Genomic DNA, 25,524 nt, shown 5'->3' on the forward strand with positions numbered 1-25,524 from the left:
GAGAGGAAGCGGAGTCTGGGATTATTTCCAGGAAGCAGGTCCTGGAGATTCCTGGCATGCCTGTGCTGCACCTGGTGTGGTATAGGTCTGAGAGAGCTGCAGCAGAAGGAAAAAAAAAGATAAAAAATAAAAGCAATAACTCTTCTTGGAAATGGTGTAGTTAAGAAAAAGTGGTGGTGCTGGTTATGCTCTTCAGGAGGCTTAATTGGGAGGATCGCTTGATCCCAGGAGTTCAGTCTGGGCAATGTAGCAAGAACCCTATCTCTTAAAAGAAAAAAAAAAAAAAAAAAATCAGAAAAAAAGGAAAAGAAAAAGTGGTGGTTACAATTGGATATTGTGAAATTAGACCTGAGAAAAGCCTAGCTTCTTAACAATTCCACTTAGTTGAGTCCCCTCCTATTTATTTATTCATTCATTCATTGACTTATTCAACAAAGTTATTGGGCACCTGCTAGGTACCAGGTTGCCAGGTGCCAGGCTCTGCTGCAGGTGCTGGAGAGGGAGTGGCTGTGCCTTTGCTGAGCATCCAGTTGGTAACTTTTATTAGGCCTGCCTTGAAGAAGGGGTGATAAAGAGAAGGCTAGGACCAAGCAGCAGCCTTGGTAGGAGTTGTTGAATTTATTTTATTTCTTATTCATTTTCATTTAAGACCGAGTGAATCAAATGGATGGGTGAGTTCTTTCTTTCTTTTTTTTTTTTTTTATTATACTTTAAGTTCTAGGGTACATGTGCATAACGTGCAGGTTTGTTACATATGTATATATGTGCCATGTTGGTGTGCTGCATCCATCAACTCGTCAGCACCCATCAATTCATCATTTATATCAGGTATAACTCCCCAATGCAATCCCTCCCCCCTCCCCCCTCCCCATGATAGGCCCCAGTGTGTGATGTTCCCCTTCCCGAGTCCAAGTGAGCTCATTGTTCAGTTCCCACCTATGAGTGAGAACATGCGGTGTTTGGTTTTCTCTTCTTGTGATAGTTTGCTAAGAATGATGGTTTCCAGCTGCATCCATGTCCCTACAAAGGACGCAAACTCATCCTTTTTTATGGCTGCATAGTATTCCATGGTGTATATGTGCCACATTTTCTTAATCCAGTCTGTCACTGATGGACATTTGGGTTGATTCCAAGTCTTTGCTATTGTGAATAGTGCCGCAATAAACATACGTGTGCATGTGTCTTTGTAGTAGCATAATTTATAATCCTTTGGGTATATACCCAGTAGAGGGATGGCTGGGTCATATGGTACATCTAGTTCTAGATCCTTGAGGAATTGCCATACTGTTTTCCATGATGGTTGAACTAGTTTACAATCCCACCAACAGTGTAAAAGTGTTCCTATTTCTCCACATCCTCTCCAACACCTGTTGTTTCCTGACTTTTTAATGATTGCCATTCTAACTGGTGTGAGATGGTATCTCATTGTGGTTTTGATTTGCATTTCTCTGATGGCGAGTGATGATGAGCATTTTTTCATGTGTCTGTTGGCTGTCTGAATGTCTTCTTTTGAGAAATGTCTGTTCATATCCTTTGCCCACTTTTTGATGGGGTTGTTTGTTTTTTTCTTGTATATTTGTTTGAGTTCTTTGTAGATTCTGGAAATTAGCCCTTTGTCAGATGAGTAGATTGCAAAAATTTTCTCCCATTCTGTAGGTTGCCTGTTCACTCTGATGGTAGTTTCTTTTGCTGTGCAGAAGCTCTTTAGTTTAATTAGATCCCATTTGTCAATGTTGGCTTTTGCTGCCGTTGCTTTTGGTGTTTTAGACATGAAGTCCTTGCCCATGCCTATGTCCTGAATGGTACTACCTAGATTTTCTTCTAGGGTTTTTATGGTATTAGGTCTAACATTTAAGTCTCTAATCCATCTTGAATTAATCTTCGTATAAGGAGTAAGGAAAGGATCCAGTTTCAGCTTTCTACTTATGGCTAGCCAATTTTCCCAGCACCATTTATGAAATAGGGAATCCTTTCCCCATTTCTTGTTTTTGTCAGGTTTGTCAAAGATCTGATGGTTGTAGATGTGTGGCATTATTTCTGAGGGCTCCGTTCTGTTCCATTGGTCTATATCTCTGTTTTGGCACCAGTACCATGCTGTTTTGGTTACTGTAGCCTTGCAGTATAGTTTGAAGTCAGGTAGCGTGACGCCTCCGGCTTTGTCCTTTTGACTTAGGATTGTCTTGGCAATGCGGGCTCTTTTTTGGTTCCATATGAACTTTAAAGCAGTTTTTTCCAAGTCGGTGAAGAAACTCATTGGTAGCTTGATGGGGATGGCATTGAATCTATAAATAACCTTGGGCAGTATGGCCATTTTCACGATATTGATTCTTCCTATCCATGAGCATGGTATGTTCTTCCATTTGTTTGTGTCCTCTTTGATTTCACTGAGCAGTGGTTTGTAGTTCTCCTTGAAGAGGTCCTTTACATCCCTTGTAAGTTGGATTCCTAGGTATTTGATTCTCTTTGAAGCAATTGTGAATGGAAGTTCATTCCTGATTTGGCTCTCTGCTTGTCTGTTACTGGTGTATAAGAATGCTTGTGATTTTTGCACATTAATTTTGTATCCTGAGACTTTGCTGAAGTTGCTTATCAGCTTAAGAAGATTTTGGGCTGAGACGATGGGGTTTTCTAAATATACAATCATGTCATCTGCAAACAGGGACAATTTGACTTCTTCTTTTCCTAACTGAATACCCTTGATTTCTTTCTCTTGCCTGATTGCCCTAGCCAGAACTTCCAACACTATGTTGAATAGGAGTGGTGAGAGAGGGCATCCCTGTCTTGTGCCAGTTTTCAAAGGGAATTTTTCCAGTTTTTGCCCATTCAGTATGATATTAGCTGTGGGTTTGTCATAAATAGCTCTTATTATTTTGAGGTACGTTCCATCAATACAGAATTTGTTGAGCGTTTTTAGCATGAAGGGCTGTTGAATTTTGTCAAAAGCCTTTTCTGCATCTATTGAGATAAAAGTTGGAATAAATACTAGAACAGAGCCCTCATTTAAATGAGAGCTGATCAATTACCTACTTCTGGCCCATTATAAACCAGAGTTATTTTGCTTAATCTTTCTCCTTATTTTTTTTCTTTTACCATTTTTGTTATTGCAGTTTTAAGCTTATGATTTAGAACATTAAATTATTACCAAAGAATTTTATAGTTTCCAAGTGTCCCCAGACTTCAGAGTTCCCGAGAGCAGGGGCCATATTTTTTTCAGCATTATACAGGTATGCTCCAATAACTGCATGTATTTAAATTGCATCATTTGATGAGTTTTGACATTAGGTAGACATCCGTGCAACCATCACTACAACTGAAATACTGAATATGCCCATAACCCCTCATGCCACTTTATCTTCACACCTCCCCCTTCATTCCCACCATCCCTAGGTAATCGCTGATCTAATTTTTGACATGATAGATTAGTTTGCATGTTCTGAAATTCTAGAATAAACAAACTCATATAGCAGATAGTCTTTTTTCAACTAGCTTCTATCACCCAGCATATTATTTTGACATATATTCATTTGGTTGTAACAATATTGCATTTCTTTTTATTACTGTGAAGTACTCCATTGTATGGCTATACCACAATTTGTTTCCCCTGTTGATGGATGTTTGGGTTGTTTCCAGTTTTGGACTATTATAAACAAAGCCACTATGAACTTTTTGTATCAGTCTTTGTGTGGACATATGCTTCCATGTCTTTTGTGCTTAGTGCATTATCTAGCATATAGTATTTACTCAGCAAATATTGTCCTGAGTGGTTGTTAGACTTCATCTGCATATCTTTTATGGTCTCACTCTGTCGCCCAGGCTGGAGTGCAGTAGTGCTATCATAGCTCACTGCACCCTTGAACTGGGTTCAAGCAATCCTCCTGCCTCAGCCTCCCAAGTAGCTGGGACTATAGGTGCACACCACCACACCTGGGTAATTTTTAAATTTTTTTTGTAGAAACAGGGTCTTACTATGTTGCCCAAGGTGGTCACTGTGCCCTGCCTTCCCTACATTTCTATGATAATTGATAAATAAGACCAATTTACTTTTAAAAATAGTTATTTAAAATATTATTCTGTTTTAAGAGAAAGAATGGTTCTGCTATTATCCTATTTCCCTAGTTTGTTCTGTGATATTTTATGCATTATAGCCAAACTTCACTGTCTACTCCTGTATTTATTGAGTTGCTGGAATATTTACTGAATTCAATCCTTAAGGAGAAAGTGAAAAAATATTGGTATGTTACCTAATAAAACAATGTAAATACCAGTGAAATATTAAAAAGATCTTATTAAATATTTTTTCTTATTGAATTGTATAACAAAATTAGTATATAATATTAAAAATTAAGGCTGTATATATCGGAAAAAAAGTTTAATTGCTGAAAAATTGTTTAAGTCTTATATTTAAAGGCAAAAACAAACTAAATAACTGACAGTAAGTGATTGTGGGGGTCCAGATAAATTGTACTATGTGCCTGTGAGCATCTCACAATTAATCCTGAAAATATTCTAGGAGATAGGTTATGTTAATTTAATAATTTTAAGATCCCCATTTACAGATAAGGAAATAGAGACTAGAAGAGGTTATTTAGTTTGTATGGGGCCATGGAGCTGGCATTTAAACACAGCTTGCCAGTCACTGAAGCCTGGATGCTCCACCATTATGTCATATTGATTCTGCTGTGTTAAAACGTTGAGACAATACTGAGAATATTGTGGCATGTTCAATAAATTTTCTAAAAAGTCCCCTGGCAGCATAGTCAATTGCTGTATATATTATTCACATACATGTCTCTGAAAGTCAATCAACTTTACAAGTTCTTCGTCAGTTTTAAACTTTCCTAATAACTTCTGATTTTATATTTAGGGTAACATTTTTGTAGTTTCCTCATCATTTACATTTGCCAGCCTGTTTCCAGTCACTTCTTATTAGTCTCAGGAGATAGCAATATCCAGTCCTTTTTCCTTTAACAATCAAATCGCCATTGTCTCTTGCACTTGAGGCTCTTTGGCACTCTGGATCCAGTTGTGATCCACAGATAATGCTCTATGATTATCTTTCTATTTCTTGCCTGAAATTTTAAATAAGTTTGGTTGGGTACTTTGATTAGTCTTGCTAGGGTGTCAAAATGGTGTCCATGAGTTATTTCCTACCTTGATTATAAATGCTTTGTAGGTGGGAAATCTATCCCATATTTCTTTGGTTCTTACCAAAGAGGTTTCTGATATCACATTGGTCTGAAATCCTGGAGTCAGAGAAATTTACCTCTCAGTAAAATTCCAAGTGAACCTGGGAAGATCATTTTAGCAGACACATGGAGAGTAAGAGCGTTTTGTTAATGTGTAATGATAAATTGGAATTTGTTGTAGAGGGTGCCTCTGTGGGCTTCTGTTTCTTTAGAAATGGGCTCCATGAAAGCTTAAACTTTAGATGTAGCAGTTAGCAGAGTTAATTTAGGTTTTTAAATGGGGAAATTCATACTTATAATCTGATAAACACTCATCTAGCATTTCAGACTGTATTGAACAAGTCTCCAGTCAGCATACATACTCACTAGAATTGCAGGAAAAGTACCTAAGACAAATGAAGTATTTACATGTTATTGCTTTCAAATCTAAATATTAATGTTTGTGGTGGTAGTTAGCGCCCTACTTCCCATGATACTTAGCTCCCAGTGCTAAGCAGATGGTAGATATTTCATATACTAGATATGGCCAGGGACTGTCCTCCCTCACAGCTCTGCAAAGTGGGAGTCCTTTCTGTTGCTGTCACCTAGTGTTAGTTTCCCACAGGTGTTTTTGCTCTTGCTATTTTTGGAGAGGTAACATGGTATAGTGGTCATTGGAAGGCTTAAACAAGTTGATATGCATAAACCATAGGACAGTACCAGGCACACAGTGCTATTATAAGTCTTACCTATTATTCTTTATTGTTTGAATATGGGTTAAAATAGATACTATGAATTAGCATATTTCCATTCACCACATTTTGCATTTTGCTGCGAGATTCAGATCCCAAATGCCAACACTGAGTTCCATATTAAATTCTTATTTCCTAGTGAGACATTTCCCCATGCACCACTCTAGGCTGAAAATGTGTCCAGGTGGGAGATCTATCTCCAGAAGCCAAATGTTGCCATAAAAATCCATTGTCTATTTCTGCATTTTCTGTATCTTTTCAGCAAAATGTATTGAATCCTGGGGGGTGGGAATAAGTAGGCATTTTGGATTTGTCTGGAAATGCTTACATCTCAGGAGAGGTGACTGAGAGTTAGTGTGTGTAACCTTTATGGGGGTTTTACCCGAACATGCCCCTATAGATTGAATCTTGTTATGTGTAAGTCAGTGCTGGAAGGTGTGTTAGGCAGCCCTGGTGGTCGAGGAATACAGTGACAGGTACAAAATAACAAATGTCAAGGAATGTTAGAATTCAAAATAAAGAGATAATTTCAGCCAGTGTTGCCCAAATGTCAGCCATTATTTATACTACTTACATGAATTTGCCATATATGTGCCATCTGTAAAGCACTATTTATTTAATGTTTTCCTTTAAATAATTAAATTTTTTTTCCTTAGACACAATTATTTGAAAAGGAAACTGTGTCAGTCAGTAAATGGAAAACCATGAATAAAAGATAATCATAAAACTATATACAGTAACTACAAATGTTTATCCAAGTTCCACCTAAAACCGCCTCAGCTTGAGATATTTAACTGGTCTTTTTCCTGGCAATTAATGTGTGTGTGCGCTTATGCGCGTGCACGCACGCACGCGCACACACACACATGCACACCTTGTTATATTACTGTGTACTCTTCATCAAGCATCATCATAAGAAAACATTTTCTTTAAAGTTATAGTACTATTAAAAAGCATTCCTTTTAGTCCTGTATGTATTGACCTGAGACGTCTATGGTATATAAAAGTGAAAAAAATGCAACACAATCCCAAATATAAATGAAAGTACTTGTATAATTATGTGAATGCACACATATGAGTTTATGTTTATGTCTATGTGTACATGTATATATAGCATACATACATATGCTTGTATGAGTATTCTAAAAGGTGTAGGAGAACGCTTGAATGGTTAAATTACGTTTGAGAGGTATTGGAATGACTGGGAAGAAAGTTTGCTGCTTCTTGTTGCCGTGAGCGTGGAAAAAATTAAATAATGAAGATTATAAAGGAAAAAACCCTCAGAAACCACCATACTACTCTTTGGGAAACACTGATTTAGTTCAACATGTCTCTTTATCAATAAAAATTCTGAGGCATTGAGTAGCTGGGTGTAGAGTACTCTTAATCTAGAATATATTATTCAGGATAGCTAACTGCTATAACTTAGAATACCCTGAAACTCCTGCCTTAGCACAATAGAAAGTTTCTTCTTCCTTACATTATATATAACCGCCTTCTACATGGTGATTCAGGGACCCAGGCCTCTTCCATCTAACGGCTTCATTGTTTTTCAGTCACCACAATCTTTCCATGGATCTTTTGAGTCCAATAGGGCAACAAGGAAGGGGATGGAACAGGAAGGATGGTGTGAAAGGTTTTGGAGGATGGGAAGTAATGTTATGTCACTTCTTTCCATGCCCCCTTGGCTAGAACTCAGTCTTATGGCCTCACCTAGGTGCATGGCAGATAAGGAAGTGCAATCTAGCTGAGCCAACTTCCCAGAAAGGGGAGGAAAAATGTGGCAATCAGAGATCACTAGCATAGTCCTTGCTCCAAGGGAATTTGTAATCTTTGGATTGAATTTATTAATTTTGGCATTCTTTGAATTCAGAAGTCTATTACATGAAACTTAGGCAGTAAAGGATCTGTATACATTTATTTTTACACAATGTATTGTAATTTCTACTAATGTTAAGAATTAAGCCATTTAAATCATTTTTAGATTTAATTCAAAACACATAGGTTAGTAAGTTTTGCTTTCAACTCTAATAAAACACACCTGGTGATAGGTTTTAGCTCTGGGGCCACAAAGGGGAGTTGTGAAGAGAGTTGCCAGGAGGTATAGAAAAGTCTTAAGTGGTCATAAGATCACTTAGGGGGAGAAAATAACACTTGAATTTTAAATACAATGAAAGTATGTCTTTAGAAACTATAATTGCCTACATGGACACGATCTTATATCAAGATTATTCTGTGATTTTGGAAATGAAATTTTTGCCTTCACATTTCTCATAGAGATTTTCCTCTTCCTGTTTTTATTCTGGATATTACTTTAAAAACTATAATCTTTAAAATTATGCCATGCTTATATATATAATTACTGCTTTCTTAATATTTTTCTTTTTCTCTTTAGTGTGAAAGCGCTTTATAAAATATAAATCACCCATATAAGTTACTATTATAAGCTAGTTTAAAGGGAGGAAAAAATAATGAGATACCAAGTAATGGAATACCAAGTTTTTGTTAGAATTTTGTCCCTGGTAAAGAGGCGGCAGTTTCTCATAGAATCACCAAATTGGAAGTGCCTTTAAATTCCATTCATTTGACTTATCTTAGAAAGCTCTGTGTAAACATTATTCCCAGTATTCACAAGAAAAATGTCAAATTTATCCCAAGATTTTTTTCGTTTCTCTTAATTAATGTGTTCTACTGTACTTAAGACCCATTCTTTTAAATGTGTTCTGAGTGGAAAGGGAAAAGACTACATGTATGAATAGAATAGGCCTTTTAGGGTCATTTGGGATTTTTAGTAGAATACGTCATTCATTTTCTTTTCTGTTAAACAGTTGACTGGAACTCTTTAGTCTTTCACTATTGACTCACCCAAACTTTGATTGTAAATATGATCATTTGTCTCTGTAACCCTAGAAGATGTTGGGTTTTTGTACATTCCATAAAGGCAACAGATTGCGTGTGTGTGTGTTTTCAAGTCTCTATTATGGTACTTTGGTATCTGTGCCTTGCAGATGGTAGAAGGACACTGCAGTCAATATTTAATGAACATGACTGAAGGACTAAACCAAGTTCACAAATTAAATGCAAATTGTCGTGAGGGAATGCAATGAATGTTAGCCACAGGTTTAGTGCTATGCATGTGTTGAAAACCGCAATTTCTAAATTTTGTCTTCTTAATTTGATGAAATATTTTATCCCCTAATAATATTTAATGTGTGTGTGTGTGTGTGTGTGTGTATTTTTTTGTCTGCTTGGTCCTTTGTTGCTAAACATGCCATTTCAGCAGTCTGCTTTGGTTTCGTGTTTGAGATCTGTTTTAATTGCTCTGGCCTGTTGAGAAAGAACAGAGACAGACTGAACACAAAACAGTTGACTGGTGCAAAATGGGGCCTAATGATAGGATAGCAATATATGTACAAACAGAGGTACTTTATAATTGAAATTGAGAAAAGAGGTGGGAGAGGGTGTCATGTGGCACACAATAATATAAGCATGTGGATGGCAAGAGAACTACTTAGGGAGAGAGATTCAGTTCCAGCCAACACCCCATCTGTCACATCCAAGTAATGTTAATTTCACTTTATTTGCTGTATAGTTTTGTTTGTATTTAATTTGTGAACTTGCTTTGGTTTTATAGTTGTATACGAGCTATATAAGTTTAAGAAGTTTCTACTGAATTTGTTTGCACATAGTTAAATGATATCAAGTTACTTAGGTATAGGTAGCACTTACAAATTTAGGATTGGAATTAAAGTTCAAATTCTGGATTATTGTGTGACTTTGGGCAAGTTAATTATACTCTCCATGTATTGATTTCTCTATCTGCAAAATGGGGGTGACAGTAATTCTCATGTTATAATGCTGTGAGAATTCATTGAGAATACCCACATTAAGAGGCTAACATCGTGCTGGTTTATAGTGAGTGTTCTATAATTGTTAGCTATGAGCATAATATTCTTTTTTCTGTAATGAAAGTCCATAACTATTCAAGCTTGAGAGACCTGGAGTCAGGTAAAAGCATAACTGTTTTTGAGAGAATTTAGTTCAATTCTGGCTCAGCCTCTACAATCCTTAGCCAATCTCGTAGCCTCTTAGTGCTCAGTTTCCTGCAACTTCCTAGGGTTACTGTGAAAACTGATAGTATATGCTACCATTTGGGGAGTGAGTTTGTATTAATCAGGGTTCTCCAGAGAAACAGAACCAATAGGATATATATAGATGTATATGAGGAGATTTATTATGGAAATGGGCTCGTGCGATTGATTATGGAGGCTGAGCAGTCCCACAATCTGCCATCTGCAATGTGGAGACACAGAAAAGCTAGTTGTGTAATTCAGACCAAGTCCAAAGGCCTGAGAATCAGGAGTAGGGGAGGAGGCTGCTGGTGGAAGCCTTGGAGTCTGGAGAGCCAGGAGCACCAAAGTCAGAGAGCAGGAGAAGATGGACATCCCAACTTTAAGAAGAGAGTTCGCTTTCCCTTTGCCTTTGCTTGTTCTATTTGCACCCACATCGGACTGGATGATGCCCATCTGCATTGGCAGAGGTGGATCTTTTTTACTCACTCAGTTGATTGAAATGCTAATCTCTTACAGGAACACCTTCACAGACACCTGGAAATAATGTTTTACCAGCCATCTGAGTATCCCTTAGCCTACTCAAGTTGACACATGAAATTAACCATCACAAAGTTCCATGTGTCAGACACTGTTCAGCACTATGAACATTATCTTTAATCCTGCTGATAGCTTGGCAAAGAGAGCAGCATTGACCTGTTTCTATGGAGAAAGGAACTGAGGCACAGAGGGAAAACTGGCATTGCCCTAGGTTGTATGGCTTATGAGTGGCAAAGCAGAGGCTACAAGTCAGGATCTGCTTGTTTCCAAAGCTCATGCTCCTTGTCTGAGGCCCTTTTGCAATGCAGACGTGATTCACATAGGAGATTTCCTCTGCCGCAAGACCCTGGGAGCAGCCACATCAGGAATCAAATGTGTGATGTGGGAAAGGGACGAATCATTTGGAATATTGGAGGGACACCCTGGCAAGCCTTTCCCTGTGCATGGTGGAGACTCCGGATGCCTTGGGAAAAGGACAAGAGGGTATCCTGAGATAAATGACTTCTCAGATCACCTGAGACCAGCCTGGTTATTTGTATACATTTTTTTTCTCATTTAATTTCTTTAAATTAGGATGGATATTTGTATTAAAATACAGAGTATTCTGGAAATTAAAGGAAAACAGTGTATCTTGTAAGTCTTGCTGGGGGACAAAATCTCTTCCATCTAACTCCCAGTTCTGCCATTCAGTTGATGTGTAGTTTAAAGCAAGTTATATTTAATCTTTCTGCCTCGTTTTCCCGTATATGCTGGTTTACGATATATAAAATGGTCATTGCTTACTTCCATTTTCAAACTTTGCAAAGTGTGCAAGAGAGGACACACACACACACAGTATTGCCCATGGTTCTTTGCGTACTGGGTTAGCACACTGTTGAGTTAGTATCTTCTAAGTGTCAGGTGGTCTTCTTAGCTCAGAAGATTCATATAGGATTCAAAGGTGAGTCAGGGAAAGTCTCAGCTTCATCATGATTTTCAGTCTAGTAAACGGAGCAAAGGCTATAGAATAGAAGGGAAAGATAACACGAAAAAAAGTAATGACCTTGGATATTTCTCCTTGGGCCACAATTTATTTTATTTTATTTTATTTTTTTGAGATGGAGTCTTGCTCTGTCACCCAGGCTGGAGGGCAGTGGTGTGATCTTGGCTCACTGCAACTTCCACCTCCTGGGTTCAAGAGATTCTTGTGCCTCAGCCTCCAGAGTAGCTGGGATTACAGGTATGTGCCACCAAGCCTGGCTAAGTTTTTGTATCTTTAGTAGATATGGGGTTTTCCCGTGTTAGGCAGGCTGGTCTCAAACTTCTGACCTCAAGTGGTCTGCCTGCCTTGGCCTCCTGAAGTACTGGGATTACAGGCATGAGCCACTGCACCCAGATGGGCCACAGTATTGACAATAGCATATAGCATACACCAGGAATCATGAAGTATTTTCTTACTGAAGAAATTCTAAAGAATAGTCTAAATGGAGGAAAAACTGTGTGTTCCTTCTACAGTAATTGCTCAGAAATCATTTCCTAAAGCTCTTATTCCTAAAGGGCCCCTCTGTGGAAAAGCTTTAGAAAGCTGGCATGTCAGGAGTTAAAGTGGGCTTGGGGAGAAAGTGCATGGGACAGCATGCCTCACTCAGTAATGCTCTGTTCCCTATGGTGAATCCTTTATCCCTTCCAATCCTTTTTTCTTTTTCTTTCTTTTTCTTTTTTCCCTTTCTTTCTTTCTTTCTTTCTTTCTTCCTTTCTTTCTTTCTTTCTTTCTTTCTTTCCTTCCTTCCTTTCCTTTTTTTTTTTTTTTTTTTGACAGAGTCTCACTCTGTTGCCCAGGCTGGAATGCAGAGGTGCTATCTCAGCTCACTGCAACCTCCGCCTCCCAGGTTCAAGCTATTCTCCTGCCTCAGCCTCCCAGGTAACTGGGACTACAGGTGCGTACTACCACGTCTGGCTAATTTTTGTATTTTTAGTAAAGATGGGGTTTCACCATGTTGGCCAGATCATGACCTCATGATCCACCCTCCTCGGCCTCCCAAAGTGCTGGGATTACAGGAGTGAACCATGGCGCCCAGCCCCTTCCAATCCTTTTTTTCCTCAGCCCTGCCTAACCTCCCAGGGTTACCTTCAGATGTGGCTAGAATAAGCTGCCGCTGTATATGTGTTGTGAAAAGCAGAATTGTCTTTATCTATAAAGATGGCGCTAAGCATTTCTGCAGCACAATTATCTTTATCTATAAAGACGGTGCTAAGCATTTCTGAGTTCTAGACCCATATTTTAACTTCCACCTGGTTGTTCAATTGTCACTCGAACATTTCTCAGCCCTGCCTCCTCGTACCTGATCTGTTCTTCTGTGTTGCTTCTCATAATTCACAGCGTCCGTGTTTCCTGGTCACTCAAACTCAAAATCCCTTAGCCCCCCTCAGTCCTTCTCTACTCTTAATCCCCATTTCTAAATGGTCACAAAATTTTGTGAACTCGCCTTCTAAATTCTCTGGCGTCTTTGCTCTTCTTACTTTACTGCCACTGACTTGGTTCAGAACTTCATCTGTCAGCTGAACTATTACAGCAGTCACCAAGCTAGCCTCCCTGTCAACACTCATTCTTCACCTGCCGGTAATCATTATCTTCTTAAACACACACCCCAGTACTGCACTCCTGATTCTCCATTGAAAACTGTTCAGGATAAATCCAAGCTTGTAAGGCTGGTGCAGAAGCATCTTCCTAATGTGGCCTCAGACAGCCTCTTTGGTGTCATTTCCCACACGCCCCCTGAACCACCCTGAGCTTCAACCCCAGTGAATTTCTTTCTGTTCCCTAAATATTCAGCACTTTGTTGTTTTGCAGCCTGAAACTCCCTCCATTGTCTCTGTAGGAAAACTCATACTAATCCTTTAAAAATAAAGTCAAAATATCACTTCCTTCCTGAAACTTCCCCATCTTCTCGTGGCCCCATCACTGCCCCACTCTGTAGGATACCACAAGAGAGCATTGCTTGATCATTACTAGACTGTGAATCATCCCTCTTCCCCTTCCACCCATCAAATGGTAAAATCCTCTTGAAGAGACCCTCAACCCCCCTTTCATAACTTTGAAACCCCAGCACTCTGCACGGTACTTGTTGCCCTGTTGGGCTGGTGTCCCATAGTGTTTGCTGGCAGAATAAATAAAAGAATCAACTTATGTGTACCTCACAGGGATACTGTGAGCACAGAATGAAATAACATGTGTTCAGTGCCAGCGATAGTGTCTCAACCATTGTGTCTTTTTAACTTTTCTCTTTGAGACAGGATAAAGGAAAAGAAAAAAGGGTAAAATCTTAGCATGTTCTTGAACTGCAGAAGGAAGAATTTGGGGATGTACTCCTGGATGACTGCTGTCTCCTCTGTAAAGCAGAGAGGGAGGGAGTCCACTGAGGCAAAGGGAATGTGAAGTTTGTAGTTTTGAGGGCACTGGTAGTGACCCTGGAGACCGCCGGATTCTCTTCACTAGAGATATACACGACGGCTGATGAGCAGCAGCGAAGGCCTGACTGGGCATAGAGATGGCAGTTAGGATTGTGTGTGTGACCTTCCATAGCCAGGTGTGAAGGGAATGGGGAAAGGTGTGGATGGAACTGGGGACTGACAAAACTGTTGTATTAGTCCATTCTCCCACTGCTATAAAGTCATACTCAAGACTGGGGAATTTATAAAGAAAAGAGGTTTAATTGACTCAGTTCTGCATGACTGGGAAGGCCTCAGGAAACTTACAATCATGGCAAAAGGGGAAGAGGCACATCTTACATGGTGGCAGGCGAGAGAGAGAGAGCAGAAATGCGTAAAAGGGAAAGATCCCCTTATAAAACCATCAGATCCCCTGAAAACTCAGTCACTGTCACGAGAACAGCATGGGGGAAACTGCCACCATGATCCAATCACCTCCCACTAGGTCCTGCCCTCAACACATGGGGATTGTAGGGATTACAATTCTGAGATGAGATTTGGGTGGGGACACAGAGTCAGACCATATCAAGTGTCAAGGGGGTGTGGGGTTCTAGTGTGTGCATATGTTGGGGGATATAAATATGCACTGGGGAGATGACAGCCAAAGTCCTCTAGTTGGATGGGAACTGCTGATGACCCAGGTGAATGGGGCAGGTGTGGAAGTCCTGTGGTGACAATGAGGATGCAGAGCAGGTTCCTGGGAGTGGGGTGGGGACCCCAAAGCTTATGGCCAGAGCTGGGGTTTCAGAACATTAGATAAAATAATTTTCAATGACTAACACCAGGGGATGGCTGGCATCTCAAATACAACATTCTTCATTTCTCTTTTTCTTCTATTCTTTGTCATATGAATACCTACCAATGAAGAAAAAGTAACCTTAGTCTTTATGTAACTTTTGTGTGGAATTCATCTGTTAATATTATTCAGCAAATGCATTTTTATTTCTACATTGTGTTTGTAATAATTTTTAGTGGCTGTATTATATTGTCTTTGCACATACTGCTTTGTCTTCTTTTGGATTTTTCCCTAGGATAAATTTACAAGTGTGGGATAACTATGCTTAAAGGTGTGGATAATTTTGGAGCGGGGAGTCTTGATGGGCTGTTAGTTAATTGCTACAGGCAGATCTACAGCAGGCAGGGAGGGCAGGCAATAGGGAAGAAAATTAGAATATTTAATAGTAGACTCTGAATGGAAGCTTTTTGTGAATATTTTAAGTCCATCTCACATAACTCTCAGTTCTGTTTGCTGCCTCTACTGGAGGCATCTACCCCAGTGAAGGGGAAAATAGAGCTGGCTGGAAGTTGCATATGTAATTGAGTAAATGGAATTTTGCTTGACTTGGTCTTTGACACTTTATTTTGGGGGACTATCATCAAGAACGTGAAGAAGTTGAACAACTTGTGTATCTGGCAGGGGCAGGTAGCTATGAAAGGGAGTTTTTCTGTTCTGGAGTTATTTATTTTTTTGAAACAGAGTCTTACTCTGTCGCCCAGGCCTGAGGTACAGTGGCCCAATCTTGACTCACTGCAACCTCCGTCTCCCGGGTTCAAGTGATTCTCGTGCCTCAGCCTCCTGAGTAGCTGGGATTATAGGTGCCCACCACCACACCTGGCTAATTTTTGTATTTTCAGTAGAGATGGGGGTTTTGCCATGTTGGCCAGGTCTCGAACTGCTGGCCTCAAGTAATCCCACCTTGGCCTCTCAAAGAGCTGGGATTACAGGTATGAGGCCCCGCACCTGGCCCATTCTGGAGTCTTTTTGGGGGCAGGACAGAACAGTTTCATCTTGATAAATTAAAGGATTTAATAATTTTGATTACAATAATCACAGTGTTAGTATTTTGAATAATTTTAGAAGTTAGTGGGAAACAAGATTTAGATAATTTTAAAGAAATTGCAATAGTTTGAATCAGAGCAAAATTTCATTAATAATAATACTGTTAATTTTTTTATGTCTTATGGTTGTAATACTTCTCTTTTTTTTCTTTTAACAGAAGAAATACAGAAAGGGGTTTATTGATGTTTCAAAAATCAAGTGTGTGGAAATAGTGAAGAATGATGATGGTGTCATTCCCTGTCAAAATAAGTATCCATTTCAGGTGAGCTGGTGTATTTTTGTGGCAGTGCAGTGCTGGGCTTAGTCCTGTTTGCTCTTTGACATTACAGTTTTCTGTCCTTGCTTTAGTGGCTGATTGGCTGATTTCTAGGTTAATTTGCCACTTTAATAGTTATGACTTTTCTTCATGAACTGCCTAAGTCTTTGTGGAAACGTTATCTGATTCTTAAGGAGTCGGGGCTAAGACTGAAAAGTCAGGGTTGAAGTTTTCCCTATGACTCTGAGAAACTGAGAAGTGAAAGGCGTGAGTTATTCTCAAAAGGAAATGAGATTAAAAAGCTGCTTGTGCTAAAAAAATAATATTAGCCTTATATATTGATTAAACTATATTTCTTTGGGGTAATCATGTTATTTTTTTCCCCTCACAATGATTCTGTTGCATAAGGGAGGTAAATGTCTCATTATTCTCATTTATGTCTGAGGAAATCAGTGCTCACCTGTTAAATAGCTTCTCCAAGGTCACCTTGTAAATGAAAAGCCTGCCAAGCACACATGCGCGCATCTCCTCTCCTGAAGAGGGGGGTCCCCCGTCCTGAGCTACTCCGCATTCATGCTGGTGTCTTGTTTCCCACGTGCCTTGAGAACTCAGGAGTGTAGAGTTGGATCCTGATAATCTGGAGCTCTAGCCCCTCCCAGCACCTCACTACTTCCTTCCCTGCTCAAGGATGTTTTTATGCTCTCCTTGAGCAGTGAATGTCCCTAGTGAAAGTCACCTTTTACCCATGGCTGTGTTCTCACTGTGTCCTGTAAGGAAAGTTACAAAAGTCTTTTTCAATGTGGTAGAGTTTTTGCTTGTTTTAAATTGCTCATATGAAGTTACCAATTACATTGGAATTATACATTTACCAGTTTTGGGGGATGAAGATGTTTGGGAAGCAGTGAGCTACAATATCCAAGCTTCTGGCTTATTCTCCACTAGGGTGACAACATCACAAATGGAGGAAGGGCTACATTTAATTTTCCTTTTCCCTGTTCCTTGTTTTATTGCTACCATTTCTCTGAGTGAAGGACAGGGACAGTAAGTGCTTAGAGAGGTGACTCTGAGGTCAAACTGCCTGATTTACTTACTGGCCATGTGAGCTTGTCTAAGTCACTTAACCTCTCTGTGCCTGTTTCCTCTCTTGAAAAATGGGAATAATGACAATAATAGTACAATTTCATAGGGTTGTTGTGAGGATTAACTGACGTGATGTATAAATAGCTTTGACACATAATAAGAGCAAGGTAAGTGATAGTTGCTATTATTACTATTACTATTCTCTTACTACTGCTGCTGCTATTAATATTACACCTAATGTTACACCTACCACCTGGATCTAGAAGTAAAATGAATTTAAACCTTCTTCTTAAGTATGTTTAATGCATATATAATGTATGTGTGTGTGTGTCTATGTATGTGTGTATGTGTCTCTGTAATTTCATTTGAAATTATCAGAGAACCATTCCTACGACACTTCTTTTTTTTTTTTTTCCCCCTCTTTGAGATGGAATCTTGCTCTGTCACCCAGGCTGGAGTGCAGTGGTATGATCTTAGCTCACTGCAACCTCCACTTCCCAGGTTCAAGCGATTCTTATGCCTCAGCCACCCAAGTAGCTGGGATTACAGGTATGTACCACCACTCCCAGCTAATTTTTGTATTTTTGGTAGAGACAGGGTTTTACCATGTTGGCCAGGCTGGTCTCAAACTCCTGGCCTCAAGTGATCTGCCTGCCTCAGCCTCCCGAAGTGCTGGGATGACAGTCATGAACCACTGCACCTGGCCTCCTACCACAGTTTTGATGGCTGTTAGACATATTAGGGAATGACAGCATGGGGGAGCTGTGGCTCTCGTGATTCTGGACCCAGAATTAGGATTTTTGCTGTCCAAGAAAAAGATATTCACTCTGCAAGTTTTGAGTTGCTTTTAAGAATGATAATACAAGTAGAACAGAAAGCATTCCATCCTTGAACTATTACAATTGTTGAGATGAATAAATATGAGAAAAGTTCAAAAACAATCTGAAAAATTAATCAAGAAGGGATAAGCTTGAGCTTTATACAGTTTAAAGCAGCATGATTTGAAAGGTGAAAAATACCCTCTCTTATTATAACTTAAGTATAACTAAGAAAGTATAGATCTTAGTTTCACGTTTTCATAGTGAAATTTTACATTAGGTTCAGATGCAAAGTGAAAAAAATGAAAGTAGAAGTAGATGTTTTCAAAAGACACTGGAAAAAGAAAGTGGGACAGGTGGAGAAAATGGTGGGGAATCCGCACCAGCTGCCTAGATGGGACGGCTCCTCCTTCATGCTTTTCTAGATGAGTCATTCTCATGGCAGCTGGAAGATCCTCAGGAGCTGGCATGTCTTCCCTGGGCTTCAAACCCAGATCTGTCTACCTTTTGTCTGTGCTGTTTCTCCTACACCACACTATTATTATAAGTATATGGAATAAATGAATGAGTAGATGGAAGATAGAAATGGGAGGGTGGGTAACTACGAGTGGGTAGTGTTACTGAGGGAGAGTATTCCCTCCTTGTTTAAATGGTTTCTGCACTTGAAGTTTGCAAAGCTCTTCCCTCCCCAACAGCCTCTGCTGTGGTAGGATTACTTAGCACAGGACTTAAGGCGTCGAGAAACGCAGCTCCCTGGATCCTCTTCCTCAGAAGGAGGCCAACATGGTGTGGTCTGAAGTTTGCTCGGGGAGATACTGGCCCACAGATATCTCTTCAGCCTATCAAACAACCTGAGATGCCAAAAGTAGGAGCTTGTTAGTTGAGCTCAGGGCACTATTCCTAGAAACTTCTCATAGAAATACAAATACCCCAAGTTAGCTAGGTAACATATCAAGATAGTTTTGGTTATCAAAACTCTGAATTTGGATTAGGTTTTTTTCTTTTGGTTAGCTAGTCTAACGAACTTTAAGGAAGTTTTAAAGGCTCATGATACTGACATGAGATGAGTTTTGTGGGGAAGTTAGATTGCTTGGAGTCTGGAAAGGCAGATTCCAGGAGGGGAACAGTCAAGGGATATTTGGGGGTTAAATATCCTACTCATATGACTTAACCTCAGCCACTTTGTTTTTGTCATTTGAAAAATGAGGATTCTAACACTAAGAAAGAACTGGATTGCTGTATGGATGATATGAGGCAATGCATGTAAAGTGCTTAGCCTAATTGTAGGGACTCGGTAAGTTATTATAATAAATTAAATTGTTATTACAATACACTACAGGTTTCTGGAAGGTCCAAGGCCCTAGCAGTCTTTTCCAGACATCTCAATGTCAATTCAGAATGAGTAGTTCATGGTGCATGGTTCCTTTTGTACAGAGTTGGTTGTGTGGGCAAGCCCACATAGATGTGAAAATCATAGAGCAAATGAGGAAACATGACTCTTCACATCTCTTTTAGCACTTTATCCCTCTGATATCATGGCTCATTTCTGTCTTGTATAAGGTATTTCTGTATTTGTCTTGGAAATAGACTTCATGTCTGATTCATTTTTGTGTCTTACGGGAATGGTATATAGCATCATTTGTTCTATGGTGTTCACATTACTATTACAGCGCATTTCTGGCTGGTTACCGTGGCTCTCACACCTGTAATCCTAGCACTTTGGGAGGCTCAGGCGGGAATCTCACTTGAGCCTAGGGGTTCCAGCTTGTAGTGAGCTGTAATTGCACCACTGCCTTCCAGCATGGGTGACAGAGCAAGACCCCGTCTGTAAAAAAAAAAAAAAAAAAAAAAAAAAAAAAAAAAATAGAAAGTATATTCCTTTGATTTAAATGAACAAGAAGGAATTATCTATTGAATATGGTCAGTGATAGCCATTTATCAGTGAAAGAGCTATTTGGTTTTGGTTTTCAGTGCAGTGGGTGTGGACATGACAAGGGGAGGTTTCTAGCCTTGTATTACTTTTTAGCCAGTCTAGACCGTTTTTCTGCCTCGTGACTGACCATGAAGAATAAAATGACAAAATTTCTGGCTTAGTTTCCCTGGGTTATCTTATTATTAATATTAGAAATGTTAAAAATAACACTATTTAATTGCCCACCAAGGACTACCTCTATGTAAGGCACTGTGGTTAAGAGGCTGGGTTCTGGAGTCTGAATTCTGGCTTTCTGGATTACCAGCCAAATGGCGATGGGCGGGTGAGGCAGTACAACAGCAGGGGACAGCATCTGCAGTGCGTGGTGCATGAGTGGTACCTGCTGAAGTTACACAAGAGTGGGGGACTGGGTAGGCCTTTATTTTCTCATTTATAAAATAGAAAAACTCGTACCTTGATGGCAGGATTGAGTTAAGGTCTGTAAAGCACACAGCACAGTGCTGGGGTAGTTGGTACTTAATCCATTTAGCTACTGCAATTATTGATAGTGCCAAAAGGAAGCTGTAAGAGTGATGCTGAAGGAGTAGTCCATTCATCTAAAATATTATTTAGAGAAATACTGAATCTCTGTTACACCAGATTTATCTAAGGAACTTCAGTTAATTAGATTGAAAGAAATACTGAGATTAATGAAGTATCCTGGCCTTTATATTTTTTCTTCTATAAAACATGGTCCTTTGCAAAATGTGTATTCTACTTAATGTAGAAATGAAGAAGTCCATGTGCTTTTAAGAAAATAATCTGGGTTTTCTGGATGTGAAGTTATTGACTTTCAGTTATTTGAGAATCATTTATTGGTGCCTGTAGTACCAAGGGTTCTGTGCTAGACAGAAGTGCTGTGTCTAAGTCCTCCTCACCAATTCCATCTTTTGTTTTATTTTAGGTTGTTCATGATGCTAACACACTTTACATTTTTGCACCTAGTCCACAAAGCAGGGACCTGTGGGTGAAGAAGTTAAAAGAAGGTAAAACTCACAATGAAATATTACTCTGTATATAATTTTAGGCGATGTAATACTGTTATCACTCAGAAATACAGTTAATATATGTATTGCATTTGTAATCTCTTAATCTACAGTAAGTGTTTCTCCAAGGATATGCTGTTGTTGTGATACCAGCATATTGAAGATAACTTCCCTTTTTAAAATCTGATTTTTTTCTAGTCGCATATCGTTTCTAAGAAAAGCACACTCTCATTTAATGTGTAATATATCTGAAGGTGATAAAGTACAAGCTTTTATGATAACAGAATTTGGTGTCTTCTTTTTTTGTTTTTTTTGTTTTTTTTGAGATGAAGTTTCGCTCTGTCGCCCAGACTGGAGTGCAGTGGTGCGATCTCAGCTCACTGCAACCTCCGCCTCCTGGGTTCAAGCGATTCTCCTGCCTCAGCCTCCTGAGTAGCTGGGATTACACGCACCCACCACCACGCCCAGCTAATTTTTGTATTTTTAGTAGGGACAGGCTTTCACCATGTTGGCCAGGCTGGCCTTGAACTTCTGACCTCAGGTGATCTGCCCTCCTTGGCCTCCCAAAGTGCTGGGATTATAGACATGAGCCACTGCTCCTGGCCCAGAATTTGATATTTTCTAAGAAAGTGCCCATGTAGTCAACATTTGGTGTGGATGGAATGACATATTCATGAAGGGTTTAAATGGATAATTTGTCCTGCATAGTCCTCATTGCTTCTCCTGCAGAACAAAATGGTGGCAGGTTGACTTTTGCCTTTATCCATCATTGGTGTAGCAGCAGTCATTTCTGCTAACAAGGGTGCTTCACACACAAATAAAGAAGAGGTCAAAGAGAACTATGGAGCTTTTCTGAATGCTGAGTCATATGATCTAAGGTAGTTCTTATAGTAAACATAGTATCCAAGGAATAAGAAATGATTGATACTGTTACTTATGAAACATTCTGTAGTCACTTTTGTATTTCACTAATCATTACTATATCTGTGAATTACAGAAATAAAGAGCAACAATAATATTATGATTAAATATCATCCTAAATTCTGGACAGATGGAAGTTATCAGTGTTGTAGACAAACTGAAAAATTAGCACCTGGATGTGAAAAATACAATCTTTTTGAGAGCAGTAAGTATTCATTTTATTCCATAATTATATTGTGCTTAAAATGAACATATTATTGGTATGGTAAGAAAGTGACATGGTTTTGATTAAGTACAGCACAGTTTCTAGTACAGTGTAAATGTAGGGTAGGTGTGTTTTTTAAGAAAAATTATATTTAGTTATAGTGGGAACTTCTCATGGAATCAAAAGGTCTATTTTAGGAAGCTTTTATCACAATACTGAATCTTGTTCAAAATGAATCCATTGAAAGTGTGAGCCTAATGTGGCACTGTCAGCAGCTTTGAAAAGCATTAATGTTCTTCAACAAATAAACCAAGATGTGGAGCTAGAAACCTCGTGTAGCAGTGCATCCACAGTCTGATTAGGGCTGTTCTCCTTTTGAGGGGGTGTAGCAGTATGGATTTCAGTAGTGGCTTCAGTCTGTTAGAACAGTAAGATGTCATAATGATTCTCATATGTAAATGTCGAGATGAACAACAATGTCTAAGGTTAATTTTGACACCAAAGACCCTTATAAATCCTGGGATTGAGAGACCCTTAGTCATACGCTAAAAATACATGGAGATTGTTAAGTTACTAGTGCTGTAATAGGACACCCATAGTAATGATTGGATATACTGTTTCCTACTGGTGCCATGCAGAATGCCCACTGGGTCCCTCAGAAGTGACAGAGCTTCTGGATATGAGCAGAACTACTACTTGGCAGGGATGCTGTATTATGAACGAGACCAGAGCAGATGACCTTCTCAGTCTATCCAGCCCTCAGTTCTATGAGTTCTGGCACCCTGATTCTCTTGGGATATCTTGATATTAACTTAGCATATTAAAGAGGAAGCCCAAGTTTCTAAGGCTGTTATTGTTCCCTATATATTTTCTAATGTCTTAAGGTTTGGTACTAGTGAATGCACCATCTGACCTGCTGCAAAAAGTTACAGTGACTTAAACTAGAGTAGACTAGTTTAAGTCTTGTAATAGTTTAAATAGACTGGAACTATTTCAGTCTCATGTAATAACCCACAGGTGATAGGTGGGTGATCTGGGGCTGGGGGTATTCCTGCAGTGGTTCCTGAGGTTGCTCCAGCTCTAGCAGTCTCTCTCTTCCTGGAAGCAGAAAGAAGGGGGTCAAAGATGCCCATGGGAAGTCCTTTTAGGGATGAGATCTAAAAATGCACACCCCATTTGTACACAGAGTCCTTTGATTAGAATTTGGTTCCATTGCCACACCTAGCTGGGAAACAGTCTTTATCTTGGGTAGCCATGTGTCAGCCAAAACTCTAGGACTGTGGACTGTAGAGGAAGGGACAGTCAAAGCTGATTAATTTCTCAGTGTTGTCATGATTTCAATGTACCGTTTGATTCCATGAGCATTGTTGAGTCCCCAGTTTATGCAGTGGTGGGAATACAAAGAACTGGCCTGGCCTCAATCCATGTGGCATTTATAGTCTGTTCAGAAAGTCAGTAATACAAACCAGCTATAATAGCAGTTTTTAATTCTGTTCTAGAATAGAGATACAAGCAGCATACACCAGAGTTGGTTAGAGTGTGCTGCTTGTCTATGTGTTAATTCCCACTTTTCCTTAAAACTGCCAATATCTTATTTTTATCAATTATTGGTAGATAGCATTTTAACCTGTTTTTGTTGTTGGCATTTTCAGGTATAAGAAAAGCACTACCTCCAGCACCAGAAACAAAGAAGGTAGGTGGTCTTTAGCTTTTGATAGTTAATCTTTACATTTTAAGCCTTTAAGTCTTAAGTTTTGATAGTGTTTGTGGCTTATTGAGTATGGGGTTTATTCATTGATGTGACACAGTTTTCCCCTAGGACCATCTCAGAAACAGATGTGCTGTAGCTTATTTCAATTTTTTGTGGTGTCAAATAATACCAATTTAATTGTATGAGATTTTATCATTGGAGATCCTGTTATCATCTGGCATTTTGCCTCTATTTCCACTTAACAAGTTGTATTAAGAGGAGTGGGACTTTAGAGAAATATTTCAGTCTTAAGACCACAGTGTGACAAAGAAGTGACTTCACTGATATAATGATATGCCTTTCAGGAGTGGGGTATAGTGGAGAAAACATGCACTTTGGACCCAGTCGAGACCTGATCTAATATGAGTGACTTTGAGTGGGTTACTTAAATCATTGTTACCTTAGTTATGAAACAAGAATTACAATACTCTTCTTCATGAGAGTTTGTTGGATTATAGTAAGTAGACTTGAGGTTTCTACTTTATTCTATGGTGAAGTATGACTCATTTAGCATTTTGATTCATGATCAGTTTCATATAGAAGACTAAATCTTCAAATGTTATCTTCCTTGTTTAGCGAAGGCCTCCCCCACCAATTCCACTGGAAGAAGATAATAGTGAAGAAATCGTTGTAGCCATGTATGATTTCCAAGCGACAGAAGGACATGATCTCAGATTAGAGAGAGGCCAAGAATATCTCATTTTAGAAAAGAATGATGTTCATTGGTGGAGAGCAAGAGATAAATATGGGTAAGTATTCCCTCTCTGTGTGTGACATGCAGTGGGTGGGTGGGAGTCAAGTGTTGAGTGAGAAGAAGATGAGTCGTAACTATCGTGTAATGAGACTTATTCCACCAGCCATAAATGGAAGCACACCTTATTACTTTGTAGTAACACAGTCCTTTCTTAGTGGTCCCTCAATAAATGCAAATTGAACAATCACTTCTTTTCAAAAGTTAGAATACATTGGTCTCTTTCTCATCTGATACACGTTTAATTTGATTATTTTGACCTTGAGGGAAATTAAATTTTATATTTTGTCCCCACCTGCCGTAAGTAAATAATCTTAGATCTTTCTAAGACATAGTTTATTGTAATTTTTTTCTTAGACTTTTTCTCTCTCTATATGTACACATGAGTGTGTGTGTGTGTATGCATACACATACACAGTGTAATGAAGCCTCTTCTCACTTTTTTCTCTCTCTCTGTCTCCATGAATATATGGAGGAGTAAAAGATTATATATATATATATATATATATATATATATATATGTGTGTGTGTGTGTGTCTATGTGTGTGTGCATGTGTTTGGGTGTATATATATATAAAATAGATACATATGTACATGCAGGAAATTAAACAGCAAGCTTTTTTTTTTTTGTACAAGATAATTTAGGATTTAAAGAAAACAGCCCTTTCAACCCTATCATTGATAAATGTATGGGCAGATAGAGGTAACTATAGAGTATGAGTATCTTGCAGGCTTCATAAGCAAACTCTGTATCCTCTGTTTACCTCTGTAGTACAATCCCACTTATACTCTGAGTTCCAGTGGATGAGAAGAGGAGAACTTTTTGTCCTGCCAGAGCACACTCTTCTTCTACCTGCCTTCTCACGTCCCAGCCCCAGTCCCAATTTCAAGTCGCTGTTCCTCATTTCACTTCTGGAGAAGCAGTGGAAACTTCTGGTTTAGGCAGGATC

General features: G+C 39.1%; 1 protein-coding gene across 4 annotated transcripts in view; it reads left to right on the top strand.

Moving 5' to 3' along the window:
• TEC (tec protein tyrosine kinase) overlaps positions 1-25,524 on the top strand; it is a 132,666-nt gene that overhangs the window by 72,784 nt on the left and 34,358 nt on the right. For 3 of the 4 annotated variants that reach the window (XR_002734200.1, XM_023224693.1, XM_023224694.1), the window contains 5 exons: positions 15,993-16,097; positions 20,866-20,947; positions 21,945-22,073; positions 23,726-23,766; positions 24,400-24,572. Coding sequence is in view for 3 of the 4 variants with exons in the window: in XM_023224693.1 (XP_023080461.1) it covers positions 15,993-16,097; positions 20,866-20,947; positions 21,945-22,073; positions 23,726-23,766; positions 24,400-24,572 (530 nt within the window). In the remaining variant the exon portion in view is untranslated. The remainder of the gene's footprint in view (positions 1-15,992; positions 16,098-20,865; positions 20,948-21,944; positions 22,074-23,725; positions 23,767-24,399; positions 24,573-25,524) is intronic. The other variant, XM_023224695.1, reaches the window with a different exon arrangement.

Source organism: Piliocolobus tephrosceles, chromosome 3, assembly GCF_002776525.5.
Source record: "Piliocolobus tephrosceles isolate RC106 chromosome 3, ASM277652v3, whole genome shotgun sequence".
Taxonomy (NCBI): domain Eukaryota; kingdom Metazoa; phylum Chordata; class Mammalia; order Primates; family Cercopithecidae; genus Piliocolobus; species Piliocolobus tephrosceles.